Source organism: Limulus polyphemus, unplaced genomic scaffold (assembly GCF_000517525.1).
Source record: "Limulus polyphemus unplaced genomic scaffold, Limulus_polyphemus-2.1.2 Scaffold1236, whole genome shotgun sequence".
NCBI classification, from domain to species: Eukaryota; Metazoa; Arthropoda; class Merostomata; order Xiphosura; family Limulidae; genus Limulus; species Limulus polyphemus.
In genome coordinates, this window is record NW_013666846.1 from 120,576 (window position 1) to 143,661 (window position 23,086).

At 33.4% G+C, this 23,086-nt stretch overlaps 1 protein-coding gene across 1 annotated transcript in view; it reads right to left on the reverse strand.

The window, feature by feature from the left end:
• The window catches only part of LOC106462739 (exosome component 10-like), a 166,037-nt gene that overhangs the window by 100,137 nt on the left and 42,814 nt on the right, over positions 1-23,086 (reverse strand). The window contains 1 exon segment of the mRNA XM_013922687.2: positions 12,825-13,021. Within this exon segment, the coding sequence (XP_013778141.1) occupies positions 12,825-13,021 (197 nt within the window).

Genomic DNA, 23,086 nt, shown 5'->3' on the forward strand with positions numbered 1-23,086 from the left:
GGGGAATTCGCAATTCTGCAACGTTTATCCATGTCCCCTTTTTGTCAATAAACAATGTTGTTTAACATAAGTGTCGTAATCTTGTTTATAATCTAACTTTAAGTTGTTGGCAATATTTGCAGGATTCAGGCTTGGTCATTTGTGGGAGGTTTTAAAGGTGGATAATCATTGCAGGTGTCAAGTGTTCATACATCTATGACATATTTCATGTATGGCAGTGGCTCAGCTGGGTCTTCATCTTCATCAACACTGACATTAGTGGCAGACATGATAACAGTATTGTAGAAATTATACAAGTTGTTTGGGTGACTCATTTATAGGGGACTAAGAGGTGGTCAATTAGAATAACCACTTTCCTTGGTTAACTTGCTTAAAAATTGGTTTGGTTTGTTTTGAAATTTGCACAAAGCTACAGGAGGGTTATCTGCACTAGCCATCCCTAACTAGCATAGGTGGACAGAGGGAAGGCAGCTAGTCAACATCATTCACAACCAACTCTTTGGCTACCTTTTTACAAATGAATAGTGGGATTGACCGTCATATTGTAACACTCCCACAGCTGAAAGGGCGAGCATGTTTGGTGACAGGAATTCAAACTCACAACCCTCAGATTGCGAGTCGAGCATTTTAACCATCAGGCCATGCCAGGCCTTGCTTAATTAATTAAGATGGGAAAATTTCATCAGTCAGTTACTAAATTATTGTAACTGAGTGGATACTCAAAATTCATGATTAAACACTCTCAATTCACATTAAATAATTAATTTTTAGTTAAGACTGGAATTTTGGGGTCCATGAGAGATCTACATTATACCGAGACTTGCACTTATTCCTTATAAACATGTCCACAAGCAATGTCAGAGAGAATTATAGGCCATGTGGGTGTGACAAATATAGTGACTTCTCAATATCTATGTGTCTTTTTAATCATTTGGATACTAAAACAAATATACAGCAAAAATAAAAAATAAAATGGAGAATTTAAAGCACAGATGTGTCTTGTGACAAAGGAACATAAAGATTAAGAATTTATTTAAATATCCCCTTCTGAAATTAAAAAATTAAACTTAGATAAATACAACTTTGGATTATAAACTATTTTTAGGGCAAGCTTATTGACATACATTGATAATAAAGTTGTTTAATTAAATTTTGAATGTAACACTGTAAAAACTCATAATTTGCACATTCTGTCTCTCCTATATGCATTGCATTAACCATATGGTTACAGTATATACCCATTTGGCTTACTTCTTGTATGGAAAATGATACACAGTTCAACAATACTTACAATAACTCGGAGCTTTCTTAACATATCTTCACAACAATTGGTCAAATTTTGACTAGTTCTCTATGGAATTCTTTGCAACAATTTTAAAATATCTAAAATTTGCTCTTTTTGTTGATATAAATATCTAGCTCAACTGAGTATAATTAGCTGAGACACTGCAACTCTATGTGTACAAAGTGGAGATTGTATCTGTGAAGAGTTCCAAGAAATTTATTTTTCCTTTCTATGAACCTGCCCTAAGGAGCTTGAAAAAAGAATGTGTAAACAGAGCAATTAACCTAGTTTCTTTCTAAACATGGAAGTATAGTGTAAGTGAAGAAATATTCAAGTTACAGAGATGAAAAGTTAAGATTTTGTGAACTTGTGTGTGATGTGAAAACAAAACTGAAGTTTAAGAATTTTTCTTTATGGTTTATTTTGAAATAAAGGAATTGAAACTTAGACAATATAAATCTTTGAACTATAATTTAAATTGATTGGCATACATTGATCATAAGATTTCTTAATTACATTTTGAATGTAACTAAGTAAAATCTTGTGACATGCCCAGAAAGGGGTGCTCTTAATTATAGGGTTAACAATCTGTAACCACAAACCCATACTAATGTCTATAGCTATGAAAGAGCTGTCGCAAAAACCCATTCAGGCTAAAGGATTTGAACAGTATCAAAAACCAATGTGAGCTAGTTTAGGAAGACAGTGAGTATTAAATGAATAAGTTAGAAAAGTAAATTTGGTAGTCAGAATAAACTCAAATTGCAATACAGAAAAAGTAGAACAAGTTTCAAAAGAAAAGACTGAGACAAGTAAAAGATACACTTATGTCAAAGGATGTAGTAAGGGAGAAGGTGAGACTAAGCAGAAGACATCAGAACTTTATGAAGATACCTCAGAATTCAACTCCAATCCAAAACCAAGCAGCACTGGGAATGTGTCTTCCAGGATACAGTAGGAGAAGGACCCCTACCATTTTCACCCTCATGCACAGTGAGGGAGAATGGGAATGTAATATCAGAACTGCAACTGAGTGAAGACTTTTGTTGGCTGGTCCTGCACCAATCCAGCACCAGACCACCAGAGAACCCGATATTCGGGTAGTGGCAGGATGTAAAGCCAACCAGAGGGGTGAGCTCCCTACTTTCTACTGAGTGGAATTGGTCACACTCAGGAGGCAGTCTCCATGGTCCACCACCACAGAGACTAGAAACATGTGAGTGGTAAGGACTCCCAAACTTTACTAGAAGATATGAGGATGAAAAGAAAGCATGCAGGGAAGTCCATAAAACAGTGTATTCAGTGACCACAAAAGCCATATTTTTAAAAACAGGCCAGCACTAGGTTTCAAACTAGGCATGGAAATAGACCATGAATGGTTGCAGTTTGGATTATACCTTATGTAACACACTATCTCATGGGTGAGCACTATATCAGGCCATGATGGCTCTACACTATGTGGATTTGGGATAAGTATACCCTGGCAGGCAACACTTGCTACTGAGCAGGATTCTATAAAGCATAAGAGGGCCTTGTAAATGTAAGATAAAAAATAATAAGAACTTACCCATTCCTAGACAGTAAGAGGCATGGAGAAAAGCATCAGAAGGTAATATATAGCCTACAAATAAGAAATAATCAAATGATAAGTACCCCAACCCTGTCAGAAAAGCATCTGTTAAGGGTGAAGAAAAGGAAAGAGTGAGACCGAGTGCCCTCCAGTAATTGATATAGGATACCACATTTGAGTTGTTTATATGGATCATTACCAAATGACCTGATACAACTGCAAGAAATTGATCCGTAGCCCTACAAACCCTAAGAATTCCAAGAGACTGATATGAAAGGTCAAATCTTCTGGGAACCATTGACCCAAAATCTCCCAAGAGTTGAGACAAGCACCCCTACACCATCAGGGAAGCATCCATACAAAACAGAGATCCAGATGAGGAGGAAGAATAGAAATACCTTTGGTAGTATTCGTTCTGTCGTGCCATCAGATAAAACTGGTGTGCATGGAAGAAAAAAGGTAGATGAGGGATGACAAGAAATCCCAAGACAGGTTCTACTAATTATGCAGAGTCAATTGCAAAAGATGCATGTGAGCATGACCTAAGGGAATAAGGGATCCGATGGAAGCCCAAGTCTCAAAAAAGAGAGAGAACCTCTCACACAGGAGGAGGATTGGATTGAGTAGTGGCAAACAATTGCTCCATGGCCTTAAAATCAAGCAAAGAAGGCTGAGTGCTGTTGAGATGTGAATTGAAATGAAACAGATATTAACTCTCTCAATATGGGCTTGGTCAATTTGACTGACCATGTGACCTCTTTATACTCGTTCAAAGTCCTTATAGATCTGATACTACTAACTTTTAATATAATGTATATCTTTACAAAATTTGGCAGTCTTTCAGTAAACATTACAAGTATTTCACATAAAAAAAAAATTATTTTAATGAAGTTTTTTTTAATAAACTAAAAAAAAGATTTGTCTGTGAATATATCGAGTATTTGTTTTGAATAGTCCATGTACAAAGTGATTTCAATGTTAAGATTAAAAATACTTTTTTCATCTCAAAAATCTCAGATTTGATTTGTGTAATCTTTAAACCTCCTAAATACATTTCAAATGTTAGTTTTCAGTAAAATTTTATATTTTATCTGTTATTATCTCTACTCTAACTCTATATCAACATTGGTCAACCGACAAAAAAATCTAAAATATGGCAAATTGTAACATGAAACTACATTAATTTATCCTAAGTAGCTTCAAACTCGTAACAATAAACATATATTTATAATTAAGTTTTATTGTTTTATTGCCTGCTGAACTATGTCTAACTACTATTCACACCATTATAAGTTGTAAATTACTTGGGGAATATGCTATCGAATTATGTTACCACAAGGTGCTCGCATGCATGCCTCGGGAAACATTTTTATTATATTATTATTATTTATTTCACCTAATCTAACCTAAAGAGATCTCTACTTTTACATTTTAATTACTTTTATGATAAAAAATAAAGAATAAACTAGAAAAACAAAAATAAAGTACTTACCCAAATCATCGTTTTTTCTTGCTGTCAACTATCGATGTCCCTTAACCCTACTTTTTTTATATTAATGGTAGTAAACCACTAAATAATTATTATTCAATTAAATAATGTACCACAGAACATAGACTAATAACGTGCAAAAAGTAGACAATTTCCCCTAACTCTCTCAGTTTTTCTGGCTTTCTAACTATGCGACAAGAACCATTACAATTTCATCCAAACTAGTCATTATATTTCCAATGAATGAAACTTGTACTAAAAGTAAAATTAAAATTTCTCCATTCAGAAAACGTTATACAATAGGTCATTTGACAGATGAAACCTTGACTTTCTATTGGTTATAGATAATGTAGAATTAAATGTAAGACAGAACTATTAATAAATCCTGAAAGAGAGGATGTGACAGGTGGGTGTGACAAGAGGAGTCTGGTTTTCTATTTGATTGCTCTGTAACCAAACAAAATTGAAGTCAATAAAAATTATGGTTTTTCTGAGTAATGACGATTTTTATAGTGAGTAATTTATGTTGAATTTCGGACTTTTCCAAGGGGTGGTGGATAAAATAGAGAACATGCCTAGAGAAAATGTGTCACGTGTCACACTAAGTGAAATACAGGATTTTTTAAAATATTGCCTTATAAAATTAAGAACACAAAACTTATATACTATTAAGATATGGATTATTAGCTGGTATAACATAAAAGAAAAGTAGATTAATAAAATTTTGAATGTAAGTCACTAAAACTTTGTGTCATGCGCAGTAAAGGATGCCTGTGACATAGGGTTAACCTTTTCCAGATGGGTCACGGGTCAAAGGCAATGTCTTCACATTTGTTGATTTGCATTCAAAATTTTATTGAACTACTATATTACGAATTTATGTCACTAAGTTTGGTATAAAACTGTAGATTATAATTCAAATTTAGTATTATGATTAATTTCTTAATTTAAAAGTAAATATTGAAAAAACACATCTAAACATCGATTTTTGTGTGTCACATGGTATGTTGAATGCAGCACTGGTTCAAATTAGATGTTTGTGATGTCAAAATACAAAGTCTACAGTTCTGTACAAATTAGAAAATCAAATTACCGATATTGACAAGGTAGAATATAAAATAAGTACCTCTTATCTTTTCTATTTGCTGCAATATTACTCATGTACTGAATCAAACACAGTGGCCATGTTCACTTCTTTCCATTTTTGAAAACGGTTCCTTCTATACACTTCTATATATGACATGTGAATAAACAATTAAAGCTCAGAATGTTCCCCTAATGGCTTTCTCAGACACTTTCAAATATAACGGCATCATCTCTTTCTTTTGAGAGAAACCTTCCTCTGGCAAGTTGAGTCTTTAGCCTTTTCGAAATTTTATATTTTTTAGACCCAAATACAGCTTATTTACTAAGCATGATAAATTATAGTGGAATTCTATGGTATTGATATAGTAATTTACGATTTTTTGGTTATTCAAATGTATATATATAAAACCTAAAAAAATTATTTTGTTTCATATCTTCTCCATGCAAAATTTCTTAAGGCTTAGCAAGCTACAACAAGCAGCAACCAAGTACAAAGGTTGTAACAAGAAGAGATAATTGTTTGCTTTACTTCTTCACTTACTCTTCTATGTTTTAAGAAAAATAAGTTTAAGAACTTGTTTGTAAATAGTAATAATCTATATACATATATAATATATAATAATTGAAATGTGACTGTAAGAAATGACAAGGTTGAGGAAGAACATGCCAAAGTAGAGAAGATAAGGGAATGAGTACCCACAAAAAGCCCTCAAGGAAATGATGAACTGCCTAGGATAGAAGGTGAATGTAAGAAAGATAATGCAAAAGGGTAGTGAAGGTAATATAAAGACATGAAAATTAGGCTTGAGAAAATCAAACATAAAACAGAGGACATGAATCTCAAGCCTGAACAAGACACTTCAGAGTTTGGAAGTCCAAGAAAGGGAAATCAGCCCAATGATAAGTCAAGGCATGTGTGTCAACCAGGCAAGGAGAACAAAGTAGGGATAAAAGCTGTTCAACATGGACTTGAATATCTGGAAAGGGAGGAAAAAAATAAATAGTCAAAAGATGGGGTCAAATGAACAAAGAAAGGTAAAGAATCAGAAGATAAAAGAGACAGAGAAAGTATGTAACATACACTGAGAAATCTTGTCGAGAAAATAAGAGTCAGGCCTAGGGAGATTCATGACAGTATTGGTAAGAGTATTGGCAAACGTAAGTGGTGGGAAAATACTGTCAAAATTCTCATCATCATGAAAAGGATTCACAGTAGAAGGTATAACAGTATCAGGCTCAGAAGTAGGTACTGGATGCATGAAAGACTCATCTCTCATCGTACACTAGCCATCACCTCCTCGACAGACAGAGTAACCCCACACCATTGTGGTTGTTTGTCAAGTGTTAATGGCATCACGCTGTCCAACATCAGACAGTGGTAGTTATAGTAACTAGAGAATTCATAATGTGGAAAACAAAATTAAACTTTACACGACAATGGTTTGTATGTGTAGGTATTTCTAAAATAAATGCCTATTTTAATTATGCTCATTAGTAAAAAAAGGCACGTTTGAACACGTGACAAACTGATAAGTGATGACTGAACAATCAGTATAGAGGAATTCAGTTGCATTAGGAAGGTGTGTTACACTCCTACTGATGGAGGTTATCACATAATCATTTGCAGGCAACAATGCAACAATATCATGTGAAAACATGAGTTTAAGTGGAAACTTCAAGGCTAGTAGTGAGAAAAAAAAGTTTGCACATAATGAGCAGCACTTAACTCTATCACTACGTGTATGGGTCATCACATTTGTAGACTTTCAAAATTTTATTGAACTACTGTTTTATGAATGTATGTTAATAAGTTTGGTATAAATCTGTAAATTATAATTAAATTTTAGTATTATAAATTAGTTAATTTCTTCATTTAAAAGTAAATGTAAATATTAAAACAAAATTCCTAAATATCAATTTTTATGTATCACATAGTATGTTGAATGCAGCTTTAATTCAAATTAGGTGTTTGTGATGTCCAAATACAAAGTTTGTAGTTCCTTACAAAATAAAAACTCAAATTACTGATATTGATGAGGTAGAATATAAAATAAGAACCTCCCATTACTTCTATTTTCTGAGATATATTTAGCAAATTAAACAAGGTGTCCCCTCCCCTCTTCGAGTTTTGGAAATGTTTGTTTATGTACATTTAATTCACTCTATGGCATGTTTATACCCAATAAAAAGGTCAGAATTCCCCCCCCCCCAAGTGGTTTTCTCAGCCTTTGCAAAGTGTTTAGGTGGGAAAAACCATCTTTTTCAACATAGACTTGCAAAAAAGAGGAAAGACGAAATGATGACCAAAAAATATATATTTTTTAGACCCAAATATAGCTCAGATAGTAAGCCTGACAAATTACAGTGGATTTCTGTGGTATTGATATAGTAATTCATGATTTTCTATTTCAAAATGCATATATAAAAATTAGTTACTTTTACATATTCCATGAGAGAAAATCAATAAGGCCTAGCAAATTATGGCATATGAGTATAAATTTTGTAAGTAGAAGAGATCATTGTTTTCTGCATTTCTTTATTTACTGTTCTATGTTTTAAGAAAAATAAAATAAATTTAAGTTTGTTTGAAATTAGCAATAATATATATACACATATGTAATGTATTATAACTGAAATGTGATTGTATTCTACAAAATACTGGTCCACAAAAACAAAGTTACGACAGTTGCAATTTTGAAAGGCCAGTTTTATATTGTTGGATATGGTAACATAAAGCTGCATATAATGTTAGTCAGACATGGCTGAAAGGTCAATAAAATAAAAATAATAAATACATATAGATAGATGTATAATGTTATGAGATTTAAGCTACTTAGAATAAACATTTTTGGTTTTGCAATATAATCTGTAGTCATTCTAGAATGAAAAAAGCATAATTTAGATCTATTTCCTAATTTTTTATGCTGGTTACAAGGTTGGTTAAATCGATCAAAACCATACAGAGATAAGATAGGAAAATTAACATATAAAATATAAATTTGTTCTCAAAAAGACATTTGATAATAATCTGGACATTATTAGAAGGTTATAGAGACTTCGCATGTGGAATTTGACAATTTTCTGATGCATAAAAGTATTTTTAATCTTAAAATCAAAATTACTTTGCATATTGGCTGGTCAACATTTGAAACAAAAACACAATTAAATTCATGAAATGGATATACAAACACAGAATGATACTGATCAAGGCAATGGGATGGTTTACTCAGAAAGGATGTGACTGCATTCGCAGAAGCCATATAGTGCATTTAGTGTTTGAAAGATTAGTGACACAAACTAGGCAATCCAGTTCATTTAGAGCAGAATGTGAAGCACATTAGGATACAGTTGTAATGGTGAAGATATGACAGGATCATACTCTTCACAGACCTCTTAAATCTCATCAAATGACTGAAGACATCCAGACTCAATAATTAGCTAATCATTCCTAAAAGATAACATTACTATGTTCCAACCTTTCTTTAACAAAAAGGTTCCAAACAGTCTGACAAATACAGGTATAATATTTTAACAGAATTATAAACTGAATATATTCAAACATAAATTTATTCCCATGGATCCTCCTGACATACATAAAGTTACTGTGCTTAAACATATGATTTACGACATTTTTACAAGAATATTTCAGTTGTGTGCAGAATTAGTAAATAATACTGCCTAAAACAAATGGTACATATAAATTGGTTGGAGAAATCCAAAATATTTTTGATGAACACTTAATTTCTAAACAATTAATTAACACTTTATTGTAAAGTACTAACAAAAAGACTTATTTGAAAGTAGGTATTTAACTTTTGTGAGTGGCAACTATTATGTAAAGGTTAAAGAAAATTAATTATAAAATTTTTTCATACACGCATCTTTTTATGATCATGTCACATGGTTTTACTAAGTTACACTCAAAAGTTAATTAAGTTACTTTATCATCATGGTATATAAATAAACTTCACATCAAAATATTGTGAGTAATCTACATTTTAATATACATTTTAAGTTTTTAATTCTATAAGGCAATATTAAAGAAAAAATCCTCAATTTCCCCTAGTACGTGACTTGTGACATTTGCTCTCTCGGTATGCCCTCTTCTCTAATTTATTTACCACCCCTCTAAGAAGCAGGAATTTAACTTAAATTACTCATTATTATATTGTTATTACTCAGGCAAAGCATATTTTCTAGAGCCTTCAATGTTATTTGGTTACAGAGCCATAAAATAAAAAAATAAGGCCCCTCTTGCCATGCCCAGTTGTCACATCCTCTCTTTCACAAATTGCCAATAGATCTCTCTCTAATGTTTGATATTATATTATTTTAATCAACAGAAAGCCAAAGATTTATTCAATCAAATGAAGTATTATTTTATGTTGTTTTCTGTACAGAGAATTGCCTATTTTGCTTCCAATTCAAATTTATTCCCACGGGAAACACATCGAAGAGCTCAGCTGAATTTTTAAAGGCTCTTATTGCCTAGTTAGAAAGCCAGAAAAATTAAGATAGTTCTAGGACAATGTCTGCTTTTTTATATGTTATTATTCTGTGTTCTTAGATGCAGGATGTAATTGAATAAATAATTTAGTGCAGTAGTAGAATTAGTATAAAAAAGTAGGGTTAAGATTCATAAACAATCAACAGAAAAAAAAAGACCCAGGTAGGTAAATATTTACTTACAATTCAAAGGAATACAATGTTAAAATCATTACACAATAAATAGTTATTAAAAACAGGGACTTGCCCTAAAAAAAAAAAAGAGTCTATATGTTTTGGTGTCCTATGACACCATCTTCTGGAGTAATGGTAAAGGCATAGTTAGGACTTATATACCCACATAATCATTTACATACCAATAAGGCCATCTAAGTTACAAAACATTTTCCAGTACTTTATTATTTCTGGACCTGGACCAGCTTCCTTGTTTAATACAATATCTTTGCTTTTTTCAATTTCAATAGTTTCTCTGATATTTAATTCAATTTTAAATTCTACCTGTTTTATCAACTCAGTGCTACTTCAGTCTACGACATGAGATGTTTCTGCCACATCTTCTGCTAATACCGATTCATTTACTTCGTATTTTTTATCGTATTTTTCATGCTCCTATATCCTGAATTATAAAATTCCACACGTTTGACCAATATAAATTCGACCACAGATACAAGGAATTTTGAAATCACACATTTATCAATTTTTTATTCTGTCTTTTGTACTCATGAGACTATGTAATTTACAGCATGGAGAGTATGTTACACCATGTTCTATGTATTTTTTCACTATGTTACCTATTCTTGTAGATGAGCCTTGAACATATGGTAAACAAACTCTCATGTTATCTTCTTTACAATTTTCCTCTAACCTTGTACATGCTAACATTCTTAATCTATTGATATGTTTATGATGCAATCTATCAATAATTTCAGATTTCTGTCCTCTACCTCTGGCTACATGTTTTAAGAAACTTAACTCTGTTTTCACATCACAATCTCAAGAGTATATTTTTAAGGTTCAAAACTCAAATGAGGAAAAGACAGATAGTTTTTGTGTCCATGAGTGACACGATCTATTGTGTGGTGGTACTGCCACAGAAAATGGCTTTCAATAAACAGAAGTTAAGAGCCATCTATTGTCCTGAGTGAGCCCATACCTAAAGTGTTAACAGCTACGCTTATGTCCATATCTTTCAAGAGGTGCAACTTTTTCCTTATTATGTGTATGGCCACATAGGTAATTAGAAAGTAAGGTAGCTAAAATTTCTAAATATACAGAAGGTTGAGTATGTTATATTAAAGTAATTTAGAAAAGCAAATCAGCAAGTCATGTGAAAACCACAGCTGATACATAGTCAGTGATATGGCATTTTTCAGAATTACATTTTGACACTGTCTGGTAACTCAGAAGTAGAGTGATGTGAATGAAAACTGATTGCTTTTGAGAAGGGTATATGACAACCAACCCCCAACATAAAATATTCATACACTTAGATCATAAGAATATGTTCTGACTGGGGATTTAGAATTTCCAAGATGGGAATATCCCTTGTACTTAATGGCACTAAAGGATCCCTGTCTGGATAAGATGTTATGAGTTATTTAAGACAAGGCTTTCAGTCATACCTCTTGTTCAACCATACATAACAAGTATCTAGAAAATGAAAAGGGTAGTGATGACATTCAATACAAAGCCATTCCGGTTAACTGTATGACTAATGGGTATCTATATTGTAATGATCTAATGTTGTTATTCTTATATTACAATCCAAAAATAAAACTAGTAGATGAAATTGTTTGAAATTTGACAAGAACTTTCCTAAAAGTATGTAGTTTCAGAAAAATAAAAACATCTAATTTAGATTTTTTCTACTACTTCTGATAAAAATTCATTATTTAATGTAGTTATTTGCTCTCAGATTCTTTGAGTTCACCTGCAAGGCGATTTTTCATGTTAAGTACAAAAGATTAATTTGGAAATTGGGTGGGAATTACATAAGCTTTTTCTTGGAATGTTTGCAGTTGAAATGTGAAAGTCATGATTGGAATTTGACTGTGTATGCATAGAAGCTTGTCTAGGGGATACTTAGACTAAGCTGAATAGAAATAGAAGAAACCAAAGCTAAAATATTTTAACTGTACGTGCATCACGTGACAACAAAACTGAAGTTTTAATTTTTTGTTTTAGAGTTTCTTTCAAAATAAAGGAATAATAACTTGGATAATATAAAACTTTGAACTGTGACATAGTTGGTAATGCTAATTTCATTAAAAACATTGATCTACCCAATTCATACACTTTGTTATAGTTTTGGTAATGCTAATTTCATTAAAAACATTGAGAGTAAAATGGTTTAGTTAAATTCTGAATGTAACACTTTTTATGACATGTGCAGAGAAGAATTTAAAGAGTGCATTGGTAATTACAGGGTTAAAGTCACTGAATACAACATCTATGGATTTCTATGTGACAGGACTATCAAAACAGATGCTTGGAAACCATCCTCATGCACTAGATGGATTATGGAAATCAGGTAGAGAGAAGTGATGTGCTTTTGACATAATGGTCTTTACAACTGAACCGTTTGCAATGGAAACTATGCTGCACAACTATTGTCAAGACGCAAGGTAATCAGATAACATGGACTGTAATGACATGGTGAGGCTCCAAAAATTCTTTTAATTTAACATATTCAAACTCTCTAATTGTTTCCTGTGTGGGAGACCTACATTTTCTGTCCCTTGTTCAGTGCAACAGTGATATTTTCAAGTACTGTATAACTTGTCACATAATGTAAAAAAACATATTTTTAGACATATGAAAAAACACTGCAAGCAAAAAGAACAATACCTTTTGATAAGTTTTCATGTAACTTAATGTTTGAAACTTACTCTTCTATATCATTAAGTTTTTCTGGCAAAATGGCAAGAGGTTTCAAAGAGTTGGGTTTTTCCTTGATTATCGGGATGAAGGGTGATCTGCTGTTGTCAATCTTATCTTTAAATATCAACTGAGGTCGCTGAATGTTTTTTGCTGTCAACAATCTAAATGTCCCAGGAGATGATACACTTCTGGAGTACTTGTTTCTCTGAAAGTTCAATAATAGAAGTTTATTTTAATTCTCCTTATTAGACTTCAGAAAAGAATAAACAGGTTATTAAACAATAGTTATTAAAGTCCAAACACAGCACAATTAAGCTTTACTGGTAGAACTTGTGATTTTTTTACAAACCTTTTTAAAGGTCCTATTGCTAAACTGACTTGTATGGAGCTAGTGCTGTGGTGTGCCACATACTCAATTAACACCTATCTCTTGATTTCCTACAGATTATTGAGATTTAATCAACATGCAAAAATACACTGTATAAACTTGGTTTTCCTATTTGAGTGTGCAATTATTACTAACTTCTTTTGCTTGATTCAAATATCTCCCAGACAGATATGCATGTTTATATAAAATTAAGGAGATACTGATACTTCAGAAATAACCAGTTAGTTAATACACACCATGCCTGACAAGAAGCAGATGAGAATGACGATATACTGCCCTGGATGGGATGCCAGTCATTTTAGACAGTTAACCAATGATAAGTATTTAATATGCCCAAAATATATCTCATTTTCAATATTTCTGGCACAATTTTGTGTAAATCTTTATGAAACTGTCCTCAGACTTACTTTTATGTATCTATTAATCAGAAGCATACCAATGAAACTTATAGTTTGTTTTAACTGTTGATATCTTAATATTACTGAAGAAAACAAATCCATACAATAACAGCCATTAAGTTATGTTTATTACAAATCAAAAAACATCACTTTCAATAACTGAGAGATTTTTGGTAGATTTAGTGTAAAAGTTTTAAATACAAGTTTTCAATATTTTTTTCAAAAATATCCATAAGAGACTACTAAAGGATGATAACCTAAAAGAAAGAACACCACTAAATGTTGAAATACCATAACTATCTTTAAGGCTAAAAGCTTAACTTAATGAACTTGTTTTTCAAAAACTATCACAATCATGAGTGAGTAGTAGACAAGAGCTCTAGCCTCTAGCTTTAAGGCTAACATATGTATTTATAAAGCATCTAAAAATACTGCATTTATCTAATACGTACAGAGACCACTTCATGGAAAATAAATATCAATGACAAGAAAATGGTATCTTTACTTTTACACAAATCTTTCTTTTTCTAAATGCTTCTGCTTGCCCCTACCTAACACAAAAACCACTTTTTATACAAATAGTGCCAAGTGAACCTCAGGAAGAGAAACAAAGAAAAAAAAAAGATTAAACTGCAAACTGATAAAAAGAAAAGAGCAAGTAGCAACAAATCAAGAGAAGTATATTTCCTTCATTCAGTAAAGTACACTCATCAAGCATGAGTCTCCTTGATTAAGTACATTTGACTAAGTAAGGTACATTTGTCCAAAATATGTTTCTGAATTCAGTAATGTATAGTTTTCCAAAATATGTATTCTTGACTTAATGAGGTGTACTTGTCCACATTTTCTTGACTGAACAAGTTACTTGTCCAGAATGTCTCCTTAACCCTATATCAATAGGGTATCTGTAAAGCTATACACAGTGATGTTTACTATATTCCTCAAACTACTATATGCAGCTTCATGAAATTTGATAAGTTTTTATTAAATATTACGAGTCTGTTGAACACAAAAAGTCAGAAGTATAAGGGAAAACATTTATCGCTAAATAAAAAAGCTATGTAGGGCTGGCTGCTGAACTTGAAAAAGGAACCAAACAAGATAGGGATGGAAGTGGAAATATCACTTGATCAGCTAATAATCACAAAGCAGACTACGCTGTCTCAACCAGACATAGGATATTCATAATCAGTATTCGCATTATAATGCATTCAAATACTTTGGTACAAAAAAGTAAAGTATTAATTTTCAATTTCAATAGCATAGTAATTGTATTCACTGAATAATTTAGTGAATATTGTAAGAGTAAATCAACTTTTGTACTCATCAAATATCTAGACTTTCATTATTACATCTGCAGAACATAAATTTTTCTTTCAGTACAAGCTTCATTCCCATGGGATCGAAGCACTAAACTAGTACTGAGAGGAATAAACATTTTTCTGTACAGAAAACAAGAAGATATAATACATCATTTGATAGAAGAAAACCTTGGCTTTCTATTGGTTAAAATAATACAGTACTGAACATCAGAGAGAACTACTGACAAATCCTGAAAGAGAGGATGTGAGAGGTAGGTGTGGCAAGAAGGGTCTGATTTTCGACTTGATGGCTAAGTAACCATGTATTGGAAATACATTTTCAATTTAGGAAAATGTTAACTTCCAAAATATACTTACTTCCACTGCCACTTATAGCTAGAATACCACTTTGAGAAGGAGAAGGGGCTGGTGACGGCATTATCCATACAGGAAACATCTGCATAGATCATGGTTGTACCAAGTTAAAAGTGGTACCCAAGTGGGAGAATTGCACTACATCCAGAACAGGTATGCTCTTCACCCTGTATCAAGGATGGAATTGTACATGAGCGATCATCATTATAAGTCAGCCCCAATCAGATAGCCGAGGTTCCACTACTTGGGGTTGGACTTAAGGGGTCTTGGTCCTTACATACCACGTTGGTGGCTATGGTAATTGGACCACAATGTTATATATAGATATACTTATGAGTGGATCCAACCTGTAGCCATACAATGATCCATTCCAAACCACCAGAATCACAACAAGAAAGTAAGCAACACTGAGAAAAACAAACCTTCTCATCCACCTAAAGAATCCCAAAAGACAACACCCCAGACTCAGAATGATGGGATCATGTATGACTTAATCAAAGGAACAGAACTCATCCAGTCAGGAATTATGAACACCCATCCTCTCTCCCCAACCAAGTGGGCAAGAAACCTTCCACTTGCCTCTGGAATTATGGAGAAGACATGGAACAACTGTGCTCAATCAAGGACCCAAGATGGGACGACTCCATGTTCGGAATTATGAGGAGATAGTGGACCTCCTTCCATGAACAATATACTAAACCAATATTGATCCAAAAGAAGGGCCAAACACACTCCAACTGGATAGCTGAGCATCAAATCTGAACCAATATTACGAGTAGGCTCCCATGTAGGCTGGTGCCACTCCTATCGACATCTGGGGAAAAAAACATCCAGGAAACTGGGTAGGAGGGCCCCAACTTCACCCTCTTCTCCAAGACTAGAGGAATCCACTCTAACACTCTGGTAGAAAAGCCTCTGTCCACCACCCCAGTGACTGGAAACCATGTGTGGTAAGGACTCTCTTGCTCCAATAGTAGAATCAGTGAGGTAATGCACATTAGGAAGTCCTGAGGAACAGTGCTCTGGAAATAGTGCAATAGGTGAACCAAGTTCCCTAAATTTTGAAAGCAAACTGACCCTAATTTATTCAATCCAATGATTGGCAGGTATGGGTAGGATCCCCTTTAGCTTTACTCATGATAGCCCATGAGTGGCAGTCCAGCATAGTATGGTAATAACACCCGGTAAGCTCCTAGGTGGTTTTATGGAGCACCTCATTTCTACAGAGCCTGTTGCAACAGGTAGTAATTATAGTGAAATAGTGGTTGCTAGTACAGAACTGGTTTGATAAAAGCACACCTGCCTGGGCAACATTTGCCACAGAGTGAGATCCTGTTAAAACAAGGTAAGGGACCCTGAAAGGTAGCAATGAAAATACTCACCCCTCTGTATAATCTAGCAGAAATTGTTAAGATAGCTACAGAGGGTAGGCAAACACCCTCAGATGAAGAGACTGCCAGATCAGGCAAATAATGTGAAATAAAGGAATTGAGGGAAGTCCACATACCAGTCTGCACAGTGACCTCCAGTGGACAATTTGACCAGACTGCTAAGGACATAGAAAAGAGAAATCTGATTAGATGTGACTCACAGAAGATAATTTCAAAGAGAGCCCAGAATAAAGTGTTGTCTAGTATCTCTAAATGTATAAGTGCAGGCAACAAAACCTTCAAGACACTCACTGAACATGACCAAGATTGAATTCTGATTGACATAGAGAAAGAGTGAGCAGATGAATCTGAGAAAAGGATTGAACCCCTTTCCTGTCTGATGACAGAGTGTTGGGTAAGAAGAACTGGTATGAGGATGTAGGGAGAAGGAGAAAGTAGTCTGTGGATAAACAGTGCAAATCACTCCAACCAGGGATGTCCGTAGGTCCACAGCTATGAAAAGTAAACCTGCAGGTAAAGAGGATACATAGCATATAAGAGTCAGATTACAAACAGGTGTAGAGAAAGAACAAGTAACCTGAATCTACCTGTTAGGTAATTGGAATGATCATTTTGGACCAATTATCCAAAACAATGTGAGGAATCTGGAGAGTGCTAGGGACTCAAAAATATATAGTTGTGATAATCAAATGGTAGTTGATAAGGCCACAGTAAACAATGGCAATTGTGGAATATGCAAAAACCTCTGTCAAAAAGCTAAGTCAAATAAAGAGTTATGGTTGACAACACTGACTGAAGAGGGTTCAACCTCCTTTTAATACAACATTGCTGATATGCACACCATTATTTTGAGAAAAGTGACTTTTAGACTAAGCAGAAACTGAGCCAGATACATATCAACCACAGAAATTAAAGAGAAAAAATTCATTCCCAAAGCTTTCAGCCATCAATTAAGTTGCAGATTCAAAAGCAACTGGGAAAAAGCCCAAAACACAACAAACTCAAAGAACCAAAAGAAGAAAAACAAATCAAAGGCAGCTTATCAGAAAGTGGCCTCCTTTTCATTTTGCATAGGTCATTTAAAGACAGTGGTAAAGTAAGTTGTTTTGTTAGAACAAAGCAACTGCGGACCATCTGCTGCATCCACCCTAAAGAATCAAATCCCGAGCCTTGGTGCTGCAAGTCCATAAACTTACCACTGACCCACAGGGGAGCTAAAAATCCAACAAATGTTGAGAATCTCCCTCAAATGCAGCCTCAGAGCTCCCTGAAGGACCACCACAGACCCAAATAATGTATCCATCTCACTATGAATAAGATCACTGACAGTCTCAACCGAGAGTGACACCACCCCCCATCCCGATTGTTATGCAACACTAGATATCAGACATGGGGAGACCCAATTGGCCTCTGTGTGGAAAATAATAATCTAGGAATTCATACAACAAATCACTTACCAATTGGAAGAGAGAAAATTTATTATTCATATTTCTTAAATTATTATTATTGTTACAAAATCAACTAGATAACACGATAATGTTCAGAGTATCTCTGAATGATTATAATACTGGAAAACCTGTTAGTGACACTTTGTCGAGAAAAAGTGATAAAATTATCTGAATGAAGTGCGTATATACAGTACCAGGATAGATGGCATATTGACGTAGGTGGAGAGTACCACAAGACAATTATTAAGGGCAATTGAGAGGGGTATAAAAGACTCGAGCAAGCAAGTAAAAATCAGACTAATTCTTAGATGGGAAAAGAAGAAACCTTGGCAGTCAAGTAATACCTATAAGTGTCAGAGGAAGTGTGTTTTGGAAATATTGTGAGTGGTCTATTTCTACTTTAGGAGAAACCATTTCTAACCTGCTGACACACCTGAAGGTAAGCCTTTTTATTATTTTTGTTAATATGAACTATATTCTATGTAACTTATACAATATATATACAAAATAAATTTCTCATGTGTGTTAAACTACATATTTAACTATATGTTAAACTAGCTGAGTTACCCAGCATTGCACGGTGAAAATTTAGATTTGAAATGTACAGATCAGTATTTTTTTTTCAGCAAATTATTCAGTAAGTAGACAAAAGCTGTGATGTGAAAAATAAAAAAGCATTTAATCAAACAAAGCTTTATTTGAAATTAGATTGTGTTTGAGCTTGTCTTGTTCTTTGAGCCTGTAGTCGTATATCATGTTGCTCCTCTGTTTCTTGCTCTCTGTAACTTATTTGTCTCAATTTTTGTGCTTGAAGTCTGGTTTGATGTTGTCCAGAAGTTTCTTGTTGTCTATATCCAGCTTGCCTTGATGATTCTGACTGAACTCTGGCTTTGTGCTTTCAACAATTTTTTGCTGTCTTTGAGCAGCTTGCCTGTCAGCTTAAGCTCGAAGTCTAACTTTACGTTGTTCCAAAGTCTCTTCCTGTATTTGAGCAGCCTGTCTTGCAGCTTGTGCTTGAAGTCTTTGATTGCGTTCTTCTTCTGTTTCAGCTGCTCTTTGTGCTTGCATTCTTTTAGCAGCAGAAGACTTTCTGCAGAAAGGGCATTTCTTGGGTGGCATAATCACCTCTATCACTAAACAATAATTTGCAATTCATAAAGTTACTAAATCACTTATGAAACCCCTTAGCACTATTTAAAGAAAACTGGAAATACTGAATTGACAGCAAGGTGATCTGAGTGTCTCTTGCCTTATCGCTTTCTATGTGCAAAACATGCTTATGTTTGTATGTATATTACATAAAAATGGTGCAATAATCATTAATTGTCAATTTCGTCATTAAATACTACACCAAATACAAAATAAATAGCACCATTAAATTTATTGTAAAAAAATTGGTTATTATGAAGTTATTTTAATATTTATAAGTTCAACCATTTGGTTTCCTATAGTGAACAAAAGAAACAAACTTCCTCTTTTCTATATATATATATTTTATTATTTTTATTATAAAGCATATTCAATATTATATAACAAAGATACGCTTTTGTATTTCTGTCATAATAATGGCTCTTCTGGTACTTCTGCCCAGGTGCAGCAACCTACAATAGTGACGTACTATATGGAATCAACTAAATATAAGTCTACACACTCTCGTGAGAAGCACAACACTAACAAGCTTATTAATCTTATTGCCAGTATACTGCAATACCTTAGTGGTGGAGTCAAAAGATTTTCAAGATCTAATGCCACCATGGATTATCAGTATATCCTTCCCAGTCACAAGCATCTGTCCACAATGTTGATTGAGAGCAGGTCTGATGAAATTCAACAAAAGTTATCTCTCTACCCAACATCAATGTCACTATGGATATCTGGATCAGTAGACAAATGCACAGCTTTCTCGGAGTTACTGGTCATTCTATACTTGACTGGTAAATGCAAACAGTAATGCTGGTATGTCAGCATTTCAAGGGGCATCACATATCTCATAAATTTGCAGCTTATTATGTAGAAATCACAAACCTCTTTAACATCAATGACAAGGTGTCATATGTGACAGCTGATAACACTTCCAACATGATCAAGCTCAGGGTCAGAACATTATTACCTCCAGTTATGTAGTGCTATGTGTATATGGGCTAATGACTGAGATTGACAAAATGCAGTCCAGATATGATTCCAATCTAGTTTCTGCACTGAAGAAACCTGTTCATGCCTACCTGATACAGTATAAGTAGCAAGGTGTCTTCTGCTTGGCTGCAGCAATGGTTCCCACATTTAAACTTGACTGGTGTTTCACTAGACCTATGGTCTATGAATCCAATCAAATGCTCCTGCAACAAGAAGTCAAGAAGGTTTCCTCAACAAATAATCCTAAAACCATAGAACCAAAAGAAGACTTTAAATCACCTGCTACAAAAGAAGTTAGCACTTTTAGTTTCTTTGCAGCCTCAAAGGAACCAGCCACCTCATCTTCAAAGGATACAGAGATCAACACCTATCTAAATGGTCCTTGCATTCCAGAAGATAGTAACAAAGAGTATTGGAAGACCCATGAAAAACTTTCCTACCTATCTCTACTAGCAAAATGCTACCTGAGTGTTCCAGCATCCTTTTCTCTTATCTAGCACTTGTTTAGCATCAGAGGAAAAAGTCTCAGACCTGATCACTGCTGCTTCATTGACAAGATATTTGATAGAACAGATGTTCATAAAAAACAATGGGCAATTCTTATATCTATAAGTCTACTTTTAAAATGTTTTGTTCTAAAACTTTGTTATTGAATTTTGAAAAATAAAAGTTTTGAAATGTTATTATTTGTTCAAATTTTGTTTGCCTCAGTTTCTAAAACGTTTGTTTCATAAAAGTACTGAAATTTTATTGTCTGCTGTTTTATCATTTTCGCATATTACCTGACAAAGTATTCATGAATACATTCTTATTTATTTGTATTTGAATACTTAAAATTTTTCCTGTATTTATTTTCATATTCATAAAAATAAGAAGTATTCGTATTCGATTACTAATCTTTAGCAGTTGCCCAATCCCTGGTCTCGATTTTACATAGAGAATAAAATCCCTACATTTACTGGCTTTCCTACTTTATCTATCGAAAGCTTGATGTTTGAATAGATTCTCAGCTTTCATCATCATACCTTTCCTTTGGTTAACTTTAGAATAATAATTTTATGACAATTTTAAAACAGAATAACATTTTACAATCAAAAATTCTGGTTCTATTTGTTTTGCCAGTGAGAAGGCCAGTAATGCAGGGATTTTATTCTCCATGTAAAGTCAAGACAGCTTAGTCTGTTATGTGATCATTAGTCAATCAAGTAATATGTCCACTTCTATCCCTATTTTGGTTGGTTCATTTTTAGTTCAGTTGCTAGCCCTAGATAGCTTTTCTGTTTAGCAATAAATTTTCTCCTTGTACTTGTTAGTTTACTTTATTTTTTTATAAGATGGCATAAATGGGTTACCAAGTTATAGTGTTTATTCTAAAGTTTTATAAGTTTTACATAGAATAATAACAAAATAGGTAATCAAACATCATGAAGACTGTTTTGATCTATCAAATGATGATAAAATTAAAGTTACTTCTAGAATTATGTAGGCAGTAGGCCTGTTGAGGAAAGATGATGATGAACTAAAATAATAAATTTCTGTTTTAGTTATTTACCAGTTTTCAACTTTGGGATGCTCTGTATAGATAAAAAGTGCCATATACACCAGAGATAGAGTGACTATGCCAGGTAGCTCTTCATATCTAACTTCTGATGACCTGTATGTATATTGATATTTTTTTTTACTCCTTCACTACATACATAAGGGTTGGCTCCCTAAAAATGCCAACTGTATAGTATACAAAGCATTGAATATTCTATATGTTACAGTCATCTAATGTTCATCTATTAATGACTAGTAATTTCTGTTTCAGCTCATACTCAAGCTTTTTAAAGAAACACATGATTTCTGTAAGTAAACTAACTTCAATGGGTAATAACATTGTTTACAACGGAATTACGAGTTTTTCTGTTTTTCAAATTTTGCATAGAATAATAATAAAATAGGTAGTCAAAGATCATGAAAACTGTTTTGCTCTATGAAATGATGACAAAATTATAGTTTCTGCTAGAACTAGGTGCTAAGACTGTTGAAGAAAGATGATGATGAACAAAAATAAGAAATCTCCATTTTGGTCATTCGCAGGTTTTCAACTTTGGGATGCTCTAGATAGCTGGAAAGCAGCATATACACAGAAGATAGAGCAACTATGCCAGGTAGTTCTTCATATTATAGCTTATGATGACCTTTAGAAAGAAAACCCAGATGACTTTTGTATTGTTTTCATACGAGTGTCCGTGCCATCCTAACACAGAGAGTGCTAACACACTCTTCGATAATAATTTGTTTGCACATTTCAAAGACTTTACTGAGTCAATCTGAGAAAAAGGCAATTTTCATATTCAGAATGAAGATACTTATTTTCATCTTACAATTTTCATATTTCACATATATGACTTCTAAGACCTCCTGAATTTTTTGGTAAACTATATTATTTTATCTGATATTTTCTGTACCTGTCTGATTCAGTTTGTTGGGTAATGCACATCTGTTCATAACATATTGTCTTAATCAAGTAATACAATATTACTATTATATTTTCCGAAGTTGAAAAGCAGAGTAATTGATGTTTAAAGTTGGTTTCAGTTGTAAAATATACACAGTTTTTGATTCACAACTTTCACACATCATCCATAATAAATGATTTGTGTGTACATGTGTAAAGATTTTATAATTAAAAGCTATTACAACTGAAGATTAAAATCATCAATAAAATTAATTCTTTACATAAAGCTTTTATAAAGCTAAATTTCATTCCTGTTCTCACAAAGTTAAAGTGATCTACCATTTTCAGTTTCCAACATTTTTATGAAAATCGAGGTCTGCAGCAGAATCATGT